Here is a 17,788-nt window from a genome sequence, read left to right as displayed (position 1 = left end):
CAATCTCCTTCCGGAGGTCGACCATGAAGCCCCACGCAAGACAAACTTGTTTCCTTATGTCCGTTTTTTTTCTCGGCGTCACTGCAGATCTGCACTGTAAGTTTGATTACTTTTTACACTGGCATTAGTGACTATTTAGATCAGACATGACAGAACTTCACGCTAAATTTGGGCAATGATTGTATATGACAAAAGTCTGAAATGGCTCCGCATGTTCACAGCAGCCTTTCACCTATTTGCACAAGTGCCAAACCTGTGGTTAATCATATAGGACAGAGGTAGGCAAGTTCTTTTTGTGGAGAACTCCAGTCCTGCAGGCTTTTGATGTTTCCCTGCATCCCACACTTCATTCAGTTCTGCTTAGTGACTCATTCCTTTGAATAAGATATGTTGAAACAGAAAAAACATCTAAAACTTGCAGGACTGTGGCTGATCTTGCCTCATTGCATAATAACAAGAATGAATGGATGATTCTTTATGACACAGATTCAGTGCTTGGCTCTCATCTCCATGTAATTGCACATGTCAGACACTACAAAAGGCTTTTTATGAGAGCTAGAAGGGAGATCGTTTTTTTTTGTTTTTTTGGGTTTTTTTTTTTTTATAGGTCGTTGTCACACCCCTAGATGGTTCACACCAATTAATCAAACCAGGGCTGAACAAATTCATCCTGAGTAGGTGAAAGAGCAAATAGGCTTGTTTCATTTTACACCCTGTAACCAAATGTTCGACTTTGGTGTGTCATTTAACTCAGGACTGAAATAGTCTGATATTTCAGTCCAATGTTTTATGACTTTTTGTAGCTCTGATTAGCTAAGAGTGGAGTCATAAATTAGATCAGCCTGTGTTTAATGTATTAGATTGTTGATTAACCTCTGTTCAGTTTGTGAATTGTTCACTTTTGCTTAGTTGCTCACATATTTGAGTTGAGACAGGGAACATACGGTTTGTTTCTTCACATGGCTGCATGTAAATGTGTTGAAATGCAAAACAACAACAACCTCAATTACCAATCTCTTGTTAAAGGTCTTCTTAATTTTTATTTAGTTCTTAAGAAGTTTATCAAGAAAATTCTGCATCAGAGTCACAGAAATGTTCTTATCTTTGCTTTTAGATTAATGAATGGCCATCCCTTCAGTTGAAAATTTGAATAGGTAAACTCATAAAAATGCCCATAAAAGGGCATTATACTGAACCCCAAAGACACAGAAAAGAGACAGGGACAGGAAAAACAAGTATAATTCAATTCAGTTCAGCTTTATTTGTATAGCGTCATTTCACAACAATGTTGTCACAGGGCACTTTCCATACACATCATTTCAAGCCAATTCATTCATAGCCTATAATAGAAACCAACTGATTTTATCGAATTCAATTTAATTCAATTCAACTTTATTTATATAGTGTCAAATCACAGCAATGCCATCTCCAGATGCTTTACAGACAGCAAAAAAAACCAAAACATAATGAAAGCCAATTCATGATAGCCTACATAAGGAAACCAAGAGATTGAGTTGGAATCATGACTTCAATCCAATCCCCGATCCTGAGCATGCACGAGGTGACAGTGGGAAGGAAAAAACTCCCTTTTAACAGGAAAAAAAACCTCTGGCAGAACCCGGCTCAGGGAGGGCAGCCATCTGCCTCGACTGGTTGGGGTGGAGAGGACAGGAAAGACAGATCAACATGTACAGCTGCACTTATTCAGGAAGACCTGAGGAAAAAAAGAGAAATAAGTTAGAGACGGCAATATTGTCATATATTTATACATTAATACAAGAATTATAAGTATAATAGAGAAAATAAAAAAAGAAGATAAAATAATGTGCAGTGAAACTTGTTTGTCTTCATTTTAAATGTTCTAAAGAATAACAAGATCAGATTCAGTTTATATAAAAGCAGTTTGATGTACAATTAGTTGTGACCCAACTTGGAGGGCAAGCCTCCTGTTTGGTCCCAAAACTGCATCAGGATGCAGATAGAGTGGCTGAGGGGGGATAGTAAACTCTAAAATAAATATTCAAGTCCTTGGATTTTCCTTATACGAACTAAATTTCCTTTTGCTGCGTCTAAACATATCAAGTATTGTTTTAAAACATCTGTGGTGCACTTAGTGGTAGAGCGAGAGAATGCATGTGATGACATAAAACCACTTGGTGAGGCTAAAGGTTGGTTAGTAGTGATATTAACCCTTTATAGGGCACTCAATGAAATACCTTGAAATAAGAAATTTTAACCTAAAATTGTCCTTCTCGTACAAACCAAGACCTCCATTCTGTTGTTACATTAACAAAGAAAATAGTTTCATGGTGAATATGAAATAAAACATAGTGACCAAAAATAGTCACTTGCCCCATAAAGGGTTAACCCTGATTTCAAGGCACAATCTCAATTTCCCAATGCATCTAATCACCAGAAATAGGTCACTGTTGTTGAAATATTAATTGAAAGATATCTAAAATGAGTCATGCGTCTTCGACATGTTGATGGAGGCACTTGCCCACAGAGCTGCTCCGTAATCCTGGGAGGAAACAGTTGGAAACCGATATGATAAGGCCGCTTTAATGTGCACAGATGATTTTAGCAACACAATCAAATTAATTCACCCCCCTTTTAACCGACTTGTTGAATAATGAAATGAAATGAAAAATTAAATGGAAAAAAAAGAAAAAGAATTAAATGAAAAAAAAATTAAATGGAAAAAGAGAAATGAAAAAAAAAGAAAAATATATTTTTCCCATCTGGTAATTTGTAACATTAATACCAAATCTAAAATATTTTACACTGTTTTATTTAAAAAAAAAAAAAAAAAAAAAAGCTTTATAAAGTATATTTTTTATTTTTGCATTAACTTTATAGAGTTATTTTTCAAAGATCTGGCAAATATTATTTTTTTTACAGTTTTAAGAACTGCACAGCAGAAGCAATGACTGTTCAAACATGTCAGCAATCAAATATTCGTAAGACTCCTCCTGAGTGTTTCCAGGTGAGAACAAATCAGGTTAGACGGTGGCGTAGTGGTTAGCACTGTGGCCTCACAGCAAGATAGTCCCTGGCTAGAGCCTCAGCTCGGGGGAGGTTTGACCAGCCTTTCTGTGTGGAGCCTGCATGTTTGCCCCATGTATGCATGGGTTCTCCCCAGGTACTCTGGCTTCCTCCCACCCACAAGACATGTGTGTCAGGTTCATTGCTATGGTAACTGATCACTTCTCACATGTAAGTTGCTTTGGATGAAAGTGGCCAAATGACAATAGAATTGAGTAGAAAAACATCAGTAAAGATAATTCACCAATACTGTGTACCTTTTGTAATAATTAGGCAACAACCCAGTTGTTACACTTTACAGGAGTTGTGTTTTTCTTCACAAATATAAAACATTTAGTCTCTGGAAAGTTAGATTACCAAACAGTAAAATGTGAAATTTTGATTGATACTTAATATCCTGATAGCACCTGAAGTCCACACCAAGCTTGGAGATCTGAGAGGAGAGTATGTTACAGTAAAGGGGAAGGACGCAGGAGTCCACGCCTTCCTGGGTGTTCCATTTGCCAAGCCCCCCGTTGGTCCCGGTCTGAGACTGGCTGCACCTCAGCCTGCAGATCCATGGGAAGGAGTGAGAGACGCCACCAAGCAGCCACCCATGTAAAACACACGTGATTCAGTTTGGTACGACACAGTTGGAGGAATTCTGCTCAGTGCTTACTGATACAAATGTTTCTTTTGTGTTGCAGGTGCAGCCAAAGTAAAGAATATACGATGGAGATGCTTGAGCAAAGTGGTTCTGTCTTGTCAGAAGAACTGGAGGTTTCAGAAGACTGCCTTTACCTCAACATTTACACTCCTGCAAACAGACCCCACAACGCCAAGCTCCCAGTAAGATGCTTTTCCTCCAAGTTTGTTTCATTCCCTTTATTTTAGTTATTTCATTCAGATTTGGTTTGTAATGATTCTGAAGAAGAAGAATTCAGTAAGACAGAAGAAACTGTGACGATCTGATTTACAACAGGATTATGTCAAAATCTTAAGTGAGATCTTGGTGTTTGTTGCTATTAGTGTTATGATATAGCATGACAGGAGTTACTCTTTAATTTGACGTCTGACACAACGATTTCATTATTTTTCTAGGTCATGGTGTGGATCCACGGAGGTGGCTTTGCTATTGGATCTGCTTCAGTGTATGATGGTTCTGCCATGGCTGCGTACCAGGATGTAGTTGTGGTTCTAATCCAGTACAGACTGGGACTCCTGGGCTTCCTCAGGTAACTCTGTCTCCAAGCTCACTCAGAACATGTTGTGGTTTTATTTTGCTGCTTTTAATCAGATCTGTGCCACACATCAATAAGTGTTTTGTTCCTGTGTCGTGTCCAGCACTGGAGACGAGCACATTCCAGGGAACTTTGGTCTGCTGGACCAGGTACAAGCCCTGAGGTGGATCAAGGAGAACATTCACAGCTTTGGAGGAAACCCAGATTTGGTCACCATATTTGGGGAATCTGCTGGTGGAGTGAGCGTTTCCCTCCTGGTAAGGGTTAATCTGCAGATACAGACCATAGATAAAAAGAATAAAACAAAGATCAGTTATGTCATTGCATGAACCTTGTTCTGTTTTGTGTTACTTGAACCACCAGCTTCTCTCACCGCTGTCTGATGGGCTGTTCCACCGTGCCATTGCTGAGAGTGGTACGGCTGCAATGGATTTACTTGTGGGGGGTGATCCTGTCCCAGTGATGCGGGTTAGTGATCCATGTTTATTTGTGTGTGTGGAAACTCTTTTGTATGTGCGGAAAAAAATCACAATATAGATTTTTTTTACTTTTTATAAATTAAATTGCATTTGCTTTCAGGCGGCTGCCAATGCCTCCGGTTGTAGCCACGAAAGCACAAAGAAGATCAGTGAATGCTTGAGAAGCCTCGATGCGGATGCCATGACCGCGCTCGTAAAGGTAAGATGCTGTCAGAAACACTGATGTACTGAAACTGCATTTGTCTTGTACAAGATTATTAGTATTTATCTCTCCTAAAGCTGTTTATGATGTGGTTTTTACCTCCCATTTTTACACTTTTAATTGTCACAAGGACGTGAGTTTGAGATTTAATGTATATATTGATGGACACTTCCTGACAAAACCTCCAAATGAGCTGTTTGAAGAACAAAGGCTCATCACCGTGCCGTTTATGACTGGCATTAATAACCACGAGGGGGGATGGCTTCTGACTAATGTAAGTACAATATAGCTTCTGATCATTTCCAGAAAATAATGTGCCATGTTTTCTTGTGTGCATCTGACATGCAAATTGAATTTGGATGTCCTTTGTTTAGTACTTTGCTCCACCAAACTGGCCAGAAGGTATGGATCAGGAGAACATAGTGGACTTTCTGTCTATGTTCTACCCCAGTGTAAGACAGTCTCTGCCTGATGTTAACCTCTTTATTTTCCTCTTTGTGCTGATGTTTCTTTGACAAGTGTTTCTTCTCTAAAGCCCAAAGATGCAGTCATGAAAGATCTGATTGTAAGGGAATATGTTGGGTCTGGTGAAGACCGTGTGAAAAACAGAGATGGATTCACTGAGATGATCGGAGACATGTATTTCACTATTGGAGCCATTAAAACTGCAAATGCCCACAGAAGTAATTTTTATACACAAGTATGTAAATAAATCATAGAGCCTCGAGTCATGACTAAGTCTTACATCCACCGTCTTGTCTACTTTTAGATGCAGGCGTTCCTGTATACCTGTATGAGTTCCAGCATCCTCCATCATTCCTGCAGAAAAACAGGCCCAGCTTTGTTAAGAGTGATCATTCCGATGAGATCTTTATAGTGCTGGGGTCTTGCTTCACAACCACTCACGTAAAACTAACTGGTAAGTTATCTTTACAGGCTCTATCATATCTGGTTTATCTTTTGCCTCTAGAGTGCAAAGTTTTTCACAAGTCTGTCATTTTAGATGTGTGTCCTGAAGAGGAGCAAGAGCTTAGCAAGACCATGATGAGCTACTGGAGCAACTTTGCTCGTACAGGGTAGGAATAACTGCTCATGAAAGATAATAGTTTGCACAGAGTGACCTGAGTCTTTAAAAACTCTTATTTACGTGCGCAGATCTCCTAATGGGGACGGCCTTGTTCACTGGCCAAAGTACGGAGCAGATGAGGAGTATCTGTCCATTGATTTAAACGAGCAGGTAGTCGCTCAGCACCTGAGGAAGAACCGGTTCATCTTCAGGACTGAAATCCTGCCAGAGAAGATCCGGCAAAGTGAAAAGGGTATGAAGCACATTGAGTGGTAGAACCGTCACATCTGTAGATGGAGAGTCTACACATCTGCATTAATTGTTCACATTAGCACAATTTGAAGGCATGAAGCTTCAGTTCATAGTATTATTATTATTATTATTATTATTATTGGGATTTTGCATTTACACAAATAAGTGTCCATGGGAGCATTAATGGCTTAATATACCAACACAGGTCTTGAAATAAAAACCTTCATAAACTCTGATTCTAGTAACCAGGTTTGCTTAAAATCCTGTGCAAGAAAAACTGCTTTTTATGCATTTTCAGTAAATTGTAACATTCTTTGTACTTTATCTTGGCCAGCTGTATATATTGGACAAAAGATGCAAATTGGTTTTCAATAAATATTAAAATGTTAAACAATTACAGCTAAAAACAATGAACATTGTTTCTTGTATTTTATCTCATCTCATTTCTGGACGTTAATCTATAATTTAGTAGCAACAACCCAGATGTTGGAATTTTTTAAAGAGCTGTTTCTTTTTGGCAAATGTAAAATATTTTCTTTCTGGGAGATTTTATAGAAAAACTGCAAAACGTTTATTTTTGATTCTGTTTATTTTCTTGGTAGCTCTGGAAGTCCAGACAAAGCTCGGGAGCCTGAGAGGAGAGTATTTGAGGGTGAAGGGAAAGAGCATGGGGGTCCACGCCTTCCTGGGTGTTCCATTTGCCAAGCCCCCTGTCGGTCCCGGTCTGAGACTGGCTGCACCTCAGCCTGCAGATCCATGGCAAGGAGTGAGAGACGCCACCAAGCAGCCACCCATGTAAAACATGTGATTTAGTTTGATACGACACAGTCAGAGCAATTCTGCTCAGTGCTTACTGACAAGTCTGTTTTTTTTTTTTAGGTGCATTCAAAATAAAGACCTTTCTTCAGATATGGCAGAGTTATTTGGTGGCTTACTGGTAGATATACCAGACATTTCAGAGGACTGCCTTTACCTCAACATTTACACTCCTGCAAACAGACCCCACAATGCCAAGCTCCCAGTAAGAAGCCTTTGCTCTAAGTTTCTGTTTCATTCTATTTAATTATTTTTAATTCAGCTTTAAAGGTTTTTGGAGTTGGGCTGTAATGATTCTGAAGATTTGTTTGGTCATGATTATTATCTGATTGAGCACAGAATAATATTGAAATCTTAAGTGAGATCCTTGTGTTTGTTGCTATTAATTTTATGAATTAGGATGACGGGAGTTACTCTTCTTGTGGGCTCACCATCTTCAGAGGAGCTGTAGGGGTCAGGTGCAGTGTGAGCTGTGCAGCAGCTAGAGGTGGGGACCCTGGCAGTCCGATCCTCAGCTGCAGAAACTGGCTCAGGGACGTGGAATTTCACCTCTTTGGTGGGGAAGGAGCCTGACCTTGTGCGCGAGGCTGAGCGATTCCGGCTGGATATAGTTGGACTCACTTCAACGCATGGCTTAGGCTTTGGAACCAGTACCCTCGAGAGGGGCTGGACCTTCCTTAACTCTGGAGTTGGTCATGGTGAGAGGCGCCGAGCAGGTGTTGATATTCTCATTAGCCCCCGGCTTGGTGCGTGTACAGTGGGGTTTACCCCAGTGGACGAAAGGGTAGTTTCACGACGGGTGGGGGGACGGGTCCTGACTGCTGTCTGTGCCTATGCACCAAACAGCATTTCAGAGTACCCACCCTTTCTGGGGTCCTTGGAGGGAGTGCTGGAGGGTGCTCCTCTTGGGGACTCCATTGTTTTGCTGGGGGACTTCAATGCTCACGTGGGCAATGAAAGTGAGAGGGAGTGATTGGGAGGCATGCCCCCCCGGCCCCCGAACCCAAATGGTGTTTTGTTGTTGGACTTCTGTGCTCGTCATGGATTGTCCCTAACGAACACCATGTTCCAACATAAGGGTGTCCATATCTACACCTGGCATCAGGACTCCCTTTTGCCGCAGTTCGATGATTGATTTTGTAATCATATCATTGGACCTGCGGCCACATGCCTCAGACACTCGGGTGAAGAGGGGGGCGGAGCTGTCAACTGATCACCACCTGGTGGTGATTTGGCACAGGTGGTGGGCGAGGAAGCCGGTCAGATCTGGCAGGCCCAAACGTGTTCTGAAGGTCTGCTGGGAATGTCTGGCAGAGTCCCCCATCAGAGCGAGCTTCAACTCCCACCTTCAGCAGAGGTTCAGCCATGTCCCGAGTGAGGCAGGGGACATTGAGTCCGAGTGGGCTGTGTTCCATGCCTCTGTCGTTGAGGCAGCCAGCCGGAGTTGTGGCCATAAGGTCATTGGTGCCTGTTGTGGCGGTAATCCCAGAACTCGTTGGTGGACACCAGCAGTGAGTGACGCTGTCAAGCTGAAGGAGTCCTACTGGGCCTTCTTGGCCTGTGGGACTCTGGAGGCAGCTGATTGGTACCAACAGTAAAACCGGCATGCAGCTTCAGCTGTCACCAAGGAAAAAACTCGGGCAGGGGAGGATGAGATCTGCCTGGAGTTCCTTAAGGCTCTGGATGCTGTGTGGCTGTCCTGGCTGACACGCCTCTGCAGCATCATGTGGACATCGTGGACAGTGGCTCTGGACAGACAGACTGGATGGTGGTCCCCCTTTTTAAGAAAGGGGACCGAAGGGTGTGTTCCAATTACAGAGGAACCACAATCCTCAGCCACCCCGGTAAGGTCTATTCAGGGGTCCTGGAGAGGAGGGTCCATTGGATAATTGAATCTTGTATTGAGGAGGAGAAGTCTGGTTTTCGTCCTGGTCGCGGAACAGTGGAGCAGCTCTGTTCCCTCTTTGGGGTCCTGGAGGGGGCATGGGAGTTTGCCCAACCAGTCTACATGGGCTTTGTGGACCTGGAGAAGGCATTCGACCGAGTCCCCAGGGGACTTCTGTGGGGGGTATGGGGTACCAGACCCCCTTATTCAAGCTGACCGGTCCCTGTATGATAGGTGTCAGAGCTTGGTCCACATTGCTGGGAGTAAGTCGGATTCATTTCCGGTGTGGGTTGGATTCCACCAGTGCTGCTCTTTATCACCGATTCTGTTCATAACTTTTATGGACAGAAATTCTCGGCGCAGCTGAAATGTTGAGAAGATGTGGTGTGGTGGCCTCAGGATTGGGTCTCTGCTTTTTGCGGATGACATGGTCCTGTTGGCGTCATCTGGTCGTGCTCACCAGCTCTCACTTGAGTGATTCGCAGGGGAGTGTGAAGCGGCCGGGGGCGGGGGAATCAGCACCTCCAAATCTGAGGTCATGGTCCTCAGCCGGAATAGGGTGGATTGCCCTCTCCGGGTCGGGAGTGGGGTCCTGCCTCAAGTGGAGGAGTTTAAATATCTCTGTCTTGTTCACAAGTGAGGGAAGGATGGAGCGCGAGATCGACAGATGGATTGATGCGGCGTCTGCAGTAATGTGGACTCTGCACCGGTCTGTCGTGGTGAAGAAGGAGCTGAGCCAGAAGGCAAAGCTCTCAATTTACCAGTCGATCTATGTTCCTACCCTCACCTATGGTCATGGGTTGTGGGTCGTGACTAAAAGAACGAGATCTCGTATACAGGCAGCTGAAATGAATTTCCACCGCAGGGTGGCCAGGCTCTCCCTTAGAGATAGGGTGAGGAGCTCGGTCATCCGGGAGGGGCTCAGAGTAGGGCCGCTGCTCCACTGCATCAAGAGGAGCCAGTTGAGGTGGTTTGGGCATCTGGTCACGATGCCTCCTAGACGCCTCCCTGGTGAGGTGTACTGGGCACGTCCCTCCGGGAGGAGACAAAGGGGGAGACGCAGGATACGCTGGAGGGATTATATCTCTCGGCTGGCCAGCGAATGCCTCGGGATCCCCCTCGCAGAGTTGGCAAATGTGGCTGGGGAGAGGGAAGTCTGGGCTTCCCTGCTTAGGCTGCTGCCCCTGTGACCCAACCCCAGATACGCGGTAGAAGATGGAGTATCCATTTTCTGCCGCTTATCCAGACGGAGTAGTAACTCTTTGATTTGATGTCTAACAGAACAATTTTATTATTTTTTTAGGTCATGGTGTGGATCCATGGAGGTGGCCTCTCTATGGGATTTGCCTCTATGTTTGATGGTTCTGCCATGGCTGCGTACCAGGATGTGGTTGTGGTTGCCATCCAGTACAGACTGGGACTTCTGGGCTTCCTCAGGTAACTCTGTCTCCAAGCTCACTCAGAACATGTTGTGGTTTTATTTCGCTGCTTTTAATCAGATCTGTGCCACACATCAACAAGTGTTTTGTACCTGTGTCATGTCCAGCACTGGAGACGAGCACATTCCAGGGAACTTTGGTCTGCTGGACCAGGTACAAGCCCTGAGGTGGATCAAGGAGAACATTCACAGCTTTGGGGGAAACCCAGATTTGGTCACCATATTTGGGGAATCTGCTGGTGGAGTGAGCGTTTCCCTCCTGGTAAGGATTAATCTGCAGATAGAGACCATTAATAAAAAGATCAGTTATGTCATTGCACGAACCTTGTTCTGTTTTGTGTTACTTGAACCACCAGCTTCTCTCACCGCTGTCTGATGGGCTGTTCCACCGTGCCATTGCTGAGAGTGGTACGGCTGCAATGGATTTACTTGTGGGGAAGGATCCTGTTCCAATGATGCAGGTGAGTTATCCATGTTTACTGGTATGAAAACATCTTTGCAATGTTTTGATAACATTACTGTATGAATTTTCAGTTTTAATGAAAGATGTTTTATGTACTCAGGCGGCTGCCATAGCCTCCGACTGTAGCCATGAAAGCACAAAGAAGATCAGTGAATGCATGAGAAACCTTGATATAGACACCATAATTGAACTTGGGAAGGTGAGATGTGAGAAAATACTGATATAATGAGGTGGAATTTGTTTTCTGCAACATTTTTTAGTGTTTTGATCTCTGCTGTAGTTGTTTCTCATGTTGTCTCCACTCATACTTTTACACATTTTATTGTCTGAAGAATCCATTTGCAACATTTCCTGTGAATGTTGATGGACACTTCCTGACAAAACCAGTGAGTGAGCTGTTTGAAAAGCATGAACTCATCACTGTGCCTTTCATGACTGGAATTAATGACCATGAAGGTGGATATCTTTTGACTAATGTAAGTATTACATGGCCTCTGATCAATATTTGTGAAGAATTTACTGATGTGAACAAAAGCCAGTCAGATCTAAATCTGCTTTGCCTTATTGTAAAATATCTGATATTGTACAATATCTTATTGTAAATATCTGTGAATTTCATTTGTGTCTTTGTTCAGGTCTTAGCTCCTCCAAACTGGACAGAAGGAATGGATCGAGAGCCTGTTGTGGACTTGCTGTCTATATTTTACCCTAATGTAAGACATCTGCCTGACGTTTCTCTCACTTCTTACCAAATTGTAATATTGTGTCTTTGACAAGTGTTTCTCCTCTAAAGCCCAAAGATGCAGTTGTGAAAGATCTGATTGTAGATGAGTATGTTGGGTCTGGCGAAGACTGTGTGAGAAACAGAGATAGATTCACTGAGATGATGGGAGATTTATTTTTCACTACTGGAGCCATTAAAACCGCAAATGCTCACAGAGGTAACTTTTATACACAATTATGCAAAGAAAAAAAAATCAAAGAGCCTCTATTTAATGCTAACAGTTGCATCAACCCTCTTGTCTACCACTAGATGCAGGCGCTCCTGTATATTTGTATGAATTCCAGTATCCTCCCACATTCATGCGAAAAAGAAAGCCCAGCTTTTTGAGAAGTGATCATGGAGACGAGATCTTCATAGTGCTGGGATTTTGCTTTACAACTACCCATGCAAAATTATCTGGTAGGCGCACTTAATACGCAACATACTTTGATTGTGTTTCTGTTCCTAGAGAGCAAAGGGTTTTCACAAGTCTGTCATTTTAGATGTGTGTCCTGAAGAGGAGCAAGAGCTTAGCAAGACCATGATGCGCTACTGGAGCAACTTTGCTCGTACAGGGTAGGAATAACTGCTCATGAAAGATAATAGTTTGCACAGAGTGACCTGAGTCTTTAAAAACGCTTATTTACGTGCGCAGATCTCCTAATGGGGACGGCCTTGTTCACTGGCCAAAGTACGGAGCAGATGAGGAGTATCTGTCCATTGATTTAAACGAGCAGGTAGTCGCTCAGCACCTGAGGAAGAACCAGTTCATCTTCCTGACTGAAATCCTGCCAGAGAAGATCCAGCAAAGTGAAAAGGGTATGAAGCACATTGAGTGGTAGAACCGTCACATCTGTAGATGGAGAGTCTACACATCTGTATTAATTGTTCACATTAGCACAATTTGAAGGCATTTGGCTTTAGTTCATACTAATCATGATATTATTAAAATGGAAAATGTACATTTGCACAATGTTATTTATACCTTAAGAATTTAGATTTTTTCATGGTTATGAATTTATACTAAATGTTGTCTGAGAAATCAGAAAAAAATGGTTGCAATAATTACTTCGTTGTGGTCTTTGAGAAAAAAATCAAGTAAAAAAACAGCTACATAAAGTCTGATATGCTCAACCAGGATTATCATAAATCAACTTTTTTGGGATCAAATATGAACCATAAGCAAGATATTTTTACATACTAAAAGTCAGCTTTTCATCTATATTCAGTTGATATCTACATAATCTGTTTATTATGTTAAAATCAAAATGTAAATGTAGAACTGGAGAAAGAAAGGAAGAGCATAATTTGATCTGTTAATCTTTTCTTCAAATTAATCACCTTTAAAAAAAAAAAAAAAAAATCAAATGTTGTATTTAGAAACAGTCTGAACTGGTTCGTGTACAGATGGATGATTCCCTCTCGCTGCTTCCGCCAAATAATCTACTTAATAAACTGATAGAGAATAATAATAATAATTTGTATGTCAGTAAATTATATACAGTAGTATATATTATATACTCTGAAGGATGATGCATTTTCTAGCTTATTCTGTCTACTCAGGAGTTTAAGGTTGGATTTTTAGAAATAAATTAAAAAGTCTTTTTTCAGCTACTAAACAGATCATTTTAGTTATAGTGACTCGAGCTGATTATAAAAGCATAAGTTAAAATACTGAAGGACGAAAACTTCCAGTTTGTTTCATCACACGACTGGATCTGCATTCAGATGCAGATAATTGTAAGCAAATCCACCTGAAAAGCGAATACAACTTTTGCTTGTATAATCATTCAGCAACAGACTAAATGTTGCATTTTTATGGGAGAAAATGTGAAATATTTTCTCTCTGGGAGATTCTATAGAAAATCTGTGAAATGTTCAGTTTTGATTCTGTTTAATATCTTGGTAGCACTGGAAGTCCAGACAAAGCTCGGGAGCCTGAGAGGAGAGTATGTGAGGGTGAAGGGAAAGCGCACGGGGGTCCACGCCTTCCTGGGTGTTCCATTTGCCAAGCCCCCTGTCGGTCCAGGTCTGAGACTGGCTGCACCTCAGCCTGCAGATCCATGGCAAGGAGTGAGAGACGCCACCAAGCAGCCACCCATGTAAAACATGTGATTTAGTTTGATACGACACAGTCAGAGCAATTCTGCTCAGTGCTTACTGATAAAAATGTTTCTTTTTCAGGTGCATTCAAAATGTAGAAATTGTTCAAGATCTGCTGAAGAAAATAGATGCCTGGAAGGTAGATCTACCGGACATTTCAGAGGACTGCCTTTACCTCAACATTTACACTCCTGCAAACAGACCCCACAATGCCAAGCTCCCAGTAAGAAGCCTTTCCTCTAAGTTCCTGTTTTATTCTCTTTATATTAGTTATTTCCTTCAGATTTGGTTTGTAATGATTCTGAAGATTTGTTTGGTCATGATTATGATCTGATTGAGCACAGAATAACATTGAAATCTGAAGTGAGATCCGGATGTTTGTTGCTATTAGTTTTATGATATAGCATGACAGTAGTTACTCTTTAATTTGATATCTGACACAACGATTTCATTATTTTCCTAGGTCATGGTGTGGATCCACGGAGGTGGCTTTGCTATTGGATCTGCTTCAGTGTATGATGGTTCTGCCATGGCTGCGTACCAGGATGTAGTTGTGGTTCTAATCCAGTACAGACTGGGACTCCTGGGCTTCCTCAGGTAACTCTGTCTCCAAGCTCACTCAGAACATGTTGTGGTTTTATTTTGCTGCTTTTAATCAGATCTGTGCCACACATCAATAAGTGTTTTGTTCCTGTGTCATGTCCAGCACTGGAGACGAGCACATTCCAGGGAACTTTGGTCTGCTGGACCAGGTACAAGCCCTGAGGTGGATCAAGGAGAACATTCACAGCTTTGGAGGAAACCCAGATTTGGTCACCATATTTGGGGAATCTGCTGGTGGAGTGAGCGTTTCCCTCCTGGTAAGGGTTAATCTGCAGATAGAGACCATTAATGAAAAAGATCAGTTATGTCATTGCACGAACCTTGTTCTGTTTTGTGTTACTTGAACCACCAGCCTCTCTCACCGCTGTCTGATGGGCTGTTCCACCGTGCCATTGCTGAGAGTGGTACGGCTGCAATGGATTTCCTTGTGGGGGCGGATCCTGTCCCAGTGATGCAGGTGAGTCCAGTCCAAATAACTGGGTTATCCTTTTTTTTTTTTTTTTTTTTTTTTTTTTTTTAATGTAACCACTCTACAATGATTTTGAGAACAGGACACACTGTGATTTTTGCTATAAATGAATGTTTTATTTGTTTTCAGACACTTGCCAATGCATCCGGCTGTAGCCTTGAAAGCACAAAGAAGATCGCCGAATGCATGAGAAGCCTGGATTTAGACACCATACTCACACTAGGAAAGGTGAGATGTGAGAAAATACTAATCTTTCCATTTTCTCTCCTAAATGTATTGTTTATGTGGTCTTTACTTCTATTTTTACACATTTCACTGTCTCAAGGATCCACATGTCATACTTCCTGTAAATGTTGATGGACATTTCCTGACAAAACCTGTGAACGAGCTGTTTAAGAAACGTGAGGTCCTCACTGTGCCTTTCATGACTGGAATTAATAGTGATGAAGGGGGATGGTTAATGGCTCAGGCAAGTGGTCAAAATGTCCTAGTACATTTGTATTAACAATTAAGAGCGTTTAGAGCAATATATCATATCTCATATTTTTCTTTGTGCATGTCTGATATTTAATTTAAATGTGGGTCTTACTTTATTAGCATTTTGCACCTCCAAACTGGACAGAAGGAATGGATCGGAGTAACATTATGGACTTGCTGTCTATAGCCTACCCTAACGTAAGATGGTATTTAATAAATCATCATATTGTTGTGAAGTTTCTTTGACAGGTGATTTTCTTTTCTTTTCTGAAGCCCAAAGATGCATTTATCAAAGATCTGATAGCAGATGAGTATGTTGGGTCTGGTGAAGACCGCGTGAGAAACAGAGATGGATTCACTGAGATAATGGGAGATTTATTTTTCACCATTGGAGCCATTAAAACCGCAAATGCTCACAGAGGTACCTTTTATACAAAAATATATGTAAATAAATCAAAAATCTTCTATTCATAACTAACAGGTGCATCTACCCTCTTGTCTACTACTAGATGCAGGCGCTCCGGTATACCTGTATGAGTACCAGCACGCGCCGTCATTCCTGCGGAAAAACAGGCCCAGCTTTGCTGGGAGTGATCATGGAGATGAGATATTTATAGTGCTGGGATTTTGCTTCACAACTGCTCATGCAAAATTAACTGGTAAGTGTGCTTTATGGACACCATGATGGCTGGTCATTTTGTGTTTCTGCCTCTTCAGTGCAAAGAGTTTCACAAGTTTGTCATTTCAGACGCGTGTCCAAAGGATGAGGAGGAATTTAGCAAGAGCGTGATGAGCTACTGGGGCAATTTTGCTCGTACAGGGTAGGAATAACTTCTAATGCAAGATAATAGTTTGCACAGAGTGAACAGAGAGTCTCAAATAACTTGTGTTTATGTGTGCAGATCTCCTAATGGGGACGGCCTTGTTCACTGGCCAAAGTACGGAGCAGATGAGGAGTATCTGTCCATCGATTTAAAGGAGCAGGTAGTTGCTCAGCACCTGAGGAAGAACCGGTTCATCTTCATGACTGAAATCCTGCCAGAGAAGATCCGGCAGCATAAGGAGAGCGTGGAGCACAGCGAGCTGTAGTGATCATGTCTTCACTGTTTACGCCTTCATGTCGAAAGTGCATAGTTCAAGACATTACTGTTTCTGCATTTTTGATATCTCCTGAATGAACTTGAGTGTAAACTATAAGAACTTGTTCCTTTATGTTTTCCTGAATCAAATACTTCCTAATCCAAAGACACGCATGATAGGTTAATTGGTTACTCTAAACTACCCGTAGGAGTGAGTGTGAGTGGTTGTTTGTCTCTGTGTGGCCCTGCGATGGCCTGGCGAGCTGTCCAGGGTGGACACTGCCTTTCGCCCAAAGACTGCTGGGATAGGCTCCAGCTTCCCCGCGACCCTTCATTGGATTAAACAGTTAGGATAATGAATGAATGAATGAATCACATAAAAATATTACCGGACTCATATCTGGAAAAAATAAACCAACAAATGTTTTTTTTTTGTTTTTTAGGTCCTTTGAAAATTTTAAAAGGTTTCTGTTCAAAATCTACAATGCTAATCCACCATAAACACGATGTTAGCTGTTCATGTCGATGTCTATAACAGGTAAATAAGTCTCAACTGTAAAAAATGTCACTACTTCATCATGTCTACCGGAAACATCTAAAGCAGAATTAAAGACTTGTAAGAAAAAATAAAATCAACAACCAAGGTGACAAGGAGACTCTTTTCATTTTTTTGTATTTTTTATTTTATTACTGAGAAGAGCGCTTAAGCTGAAAAGCTCCCTGAAGTCTGATGTGAGCAGTTCAATAAGTCAAATATATTTACCATAAAACCAGGCATGTGGCATTGATAATAGTACAAAGCAACACATTTAAAAGGCAAATCATTCAAATAACTGGGTTTACAGACAGGAAATACATGTAAAAAATTTTAAATAATAAAATGTGGCAAACTAAGAATACTTTTTTTTTTCTCGTTTTTTGCAAATGTTAGTAAAGCTGCAGTCTGATACAAAAGTGCTGGCCACAGATGTTTAAACGATTCACCAAACTGCCCAGAAAAGTGCACTTGGAGTAGGAAAGCTAGTGGGAATCATCATCAGGCCTTAATGAGACATACAGACATTTACTTTGCACTTTCAGATGCACTTTGAGCTGTTAAGAATACTGATTAACAAGCTGTGTCTCATGTTGGATGTCAGTGGGACAGCTGGAGGGAATCATTTCACAGGTATTTAGCCAGGCAAACTCTGCGTCAGCCATTAAAGCAAACAACGAATCCACGACATTTCAGATTACAGAAGCACATAAACTGTATAAGTAGGATACTTCGATTAATTAGAGATTTTGTATAGGTATTTTCCATTGCAGTACATCTTTCCAGCTTACATAACAGGCTATTGTTTGCTGGGTGTGGTGACATTATAGCATGTGGGGACAACAGTCAAAGCAGAGTTCAAAGGGCAAAAACATTGTCAGCCTAAAACGCGG

The 17,788-nt window shown here is 41.7% G+C and overlaps 1 protein-coding gene across 1 annotated transcript; it reads left to right on the top strand.

Moving 5' to 3' along the window:
• Positions 1-7: 7 nt before the first annotated feature.
• Positions 8-16,370, top strand: ces2b (carboxylesterase 2b; the record flags this gene model as incomplete). Its single annotated transcript, XM_079258044.1, has 37 exons — positions 8-96; positions 3,450-3,642; positions 3,732-3,873; positions 4,126-4,259; positions 4,369-4,522; positions 4,629-4,733; positions 4,845-4,943; positions 5,077-5,220; positions 5,321-5,398; positions 5,482-5,629; positions 5,716-5,865; positions 5,950-6,022; positions 6,102-6,265; positions 6,867-7,059; positions 7,144-7,285; positions 10,269-10,402; positions 10,512-10,665; positions 10,760-10,864; positions 10,967-11,065; positions 11,199-11,342; positions 11,502-11,579; positions 11,660-11,807; positions 11,900-12,049; positions 12,133-12,205; positions 12,285-12,448; positions 13,539-13,731; positions 13,814-13,955; positions 14,196-14,329; positions 14,439-14,592; positions 14,688-14,792; positions 14,934-15,032; positions 15,130-15,273; positions 15,402-15,479; positions 15,555-15,702; positions 15,791-15,940; positions 16,030-16,102; positions 16,184-16,370. The coding sequence occupies exons 1-37, from the start codon at positions 24-26 to the stop codon at positions 16,368-16,370; spliced, it is 4,848 nt and encodes a 1,615-aa protein (XP_079114170.1). The 5' UTR covers positions 8-23.
• Positions 16,371-17,788: the final 1,418 nt, after the last annotated feature.

This window comes from Telmatherina bonti (assembly GCF_933228915.1).
Source record: "Telmatherina bonti genome assembly, chromosome: 2".
Lineage (NCBI taxonomy): Eukaryota > Metazoa > Chordata > Actinopteri > Atheriniformes > Telmatherinidae > Telmatherina > Telmatherina bonti.
This window is presented reverse-complemented; position numbering and strand designations above follow the sequence as displayed.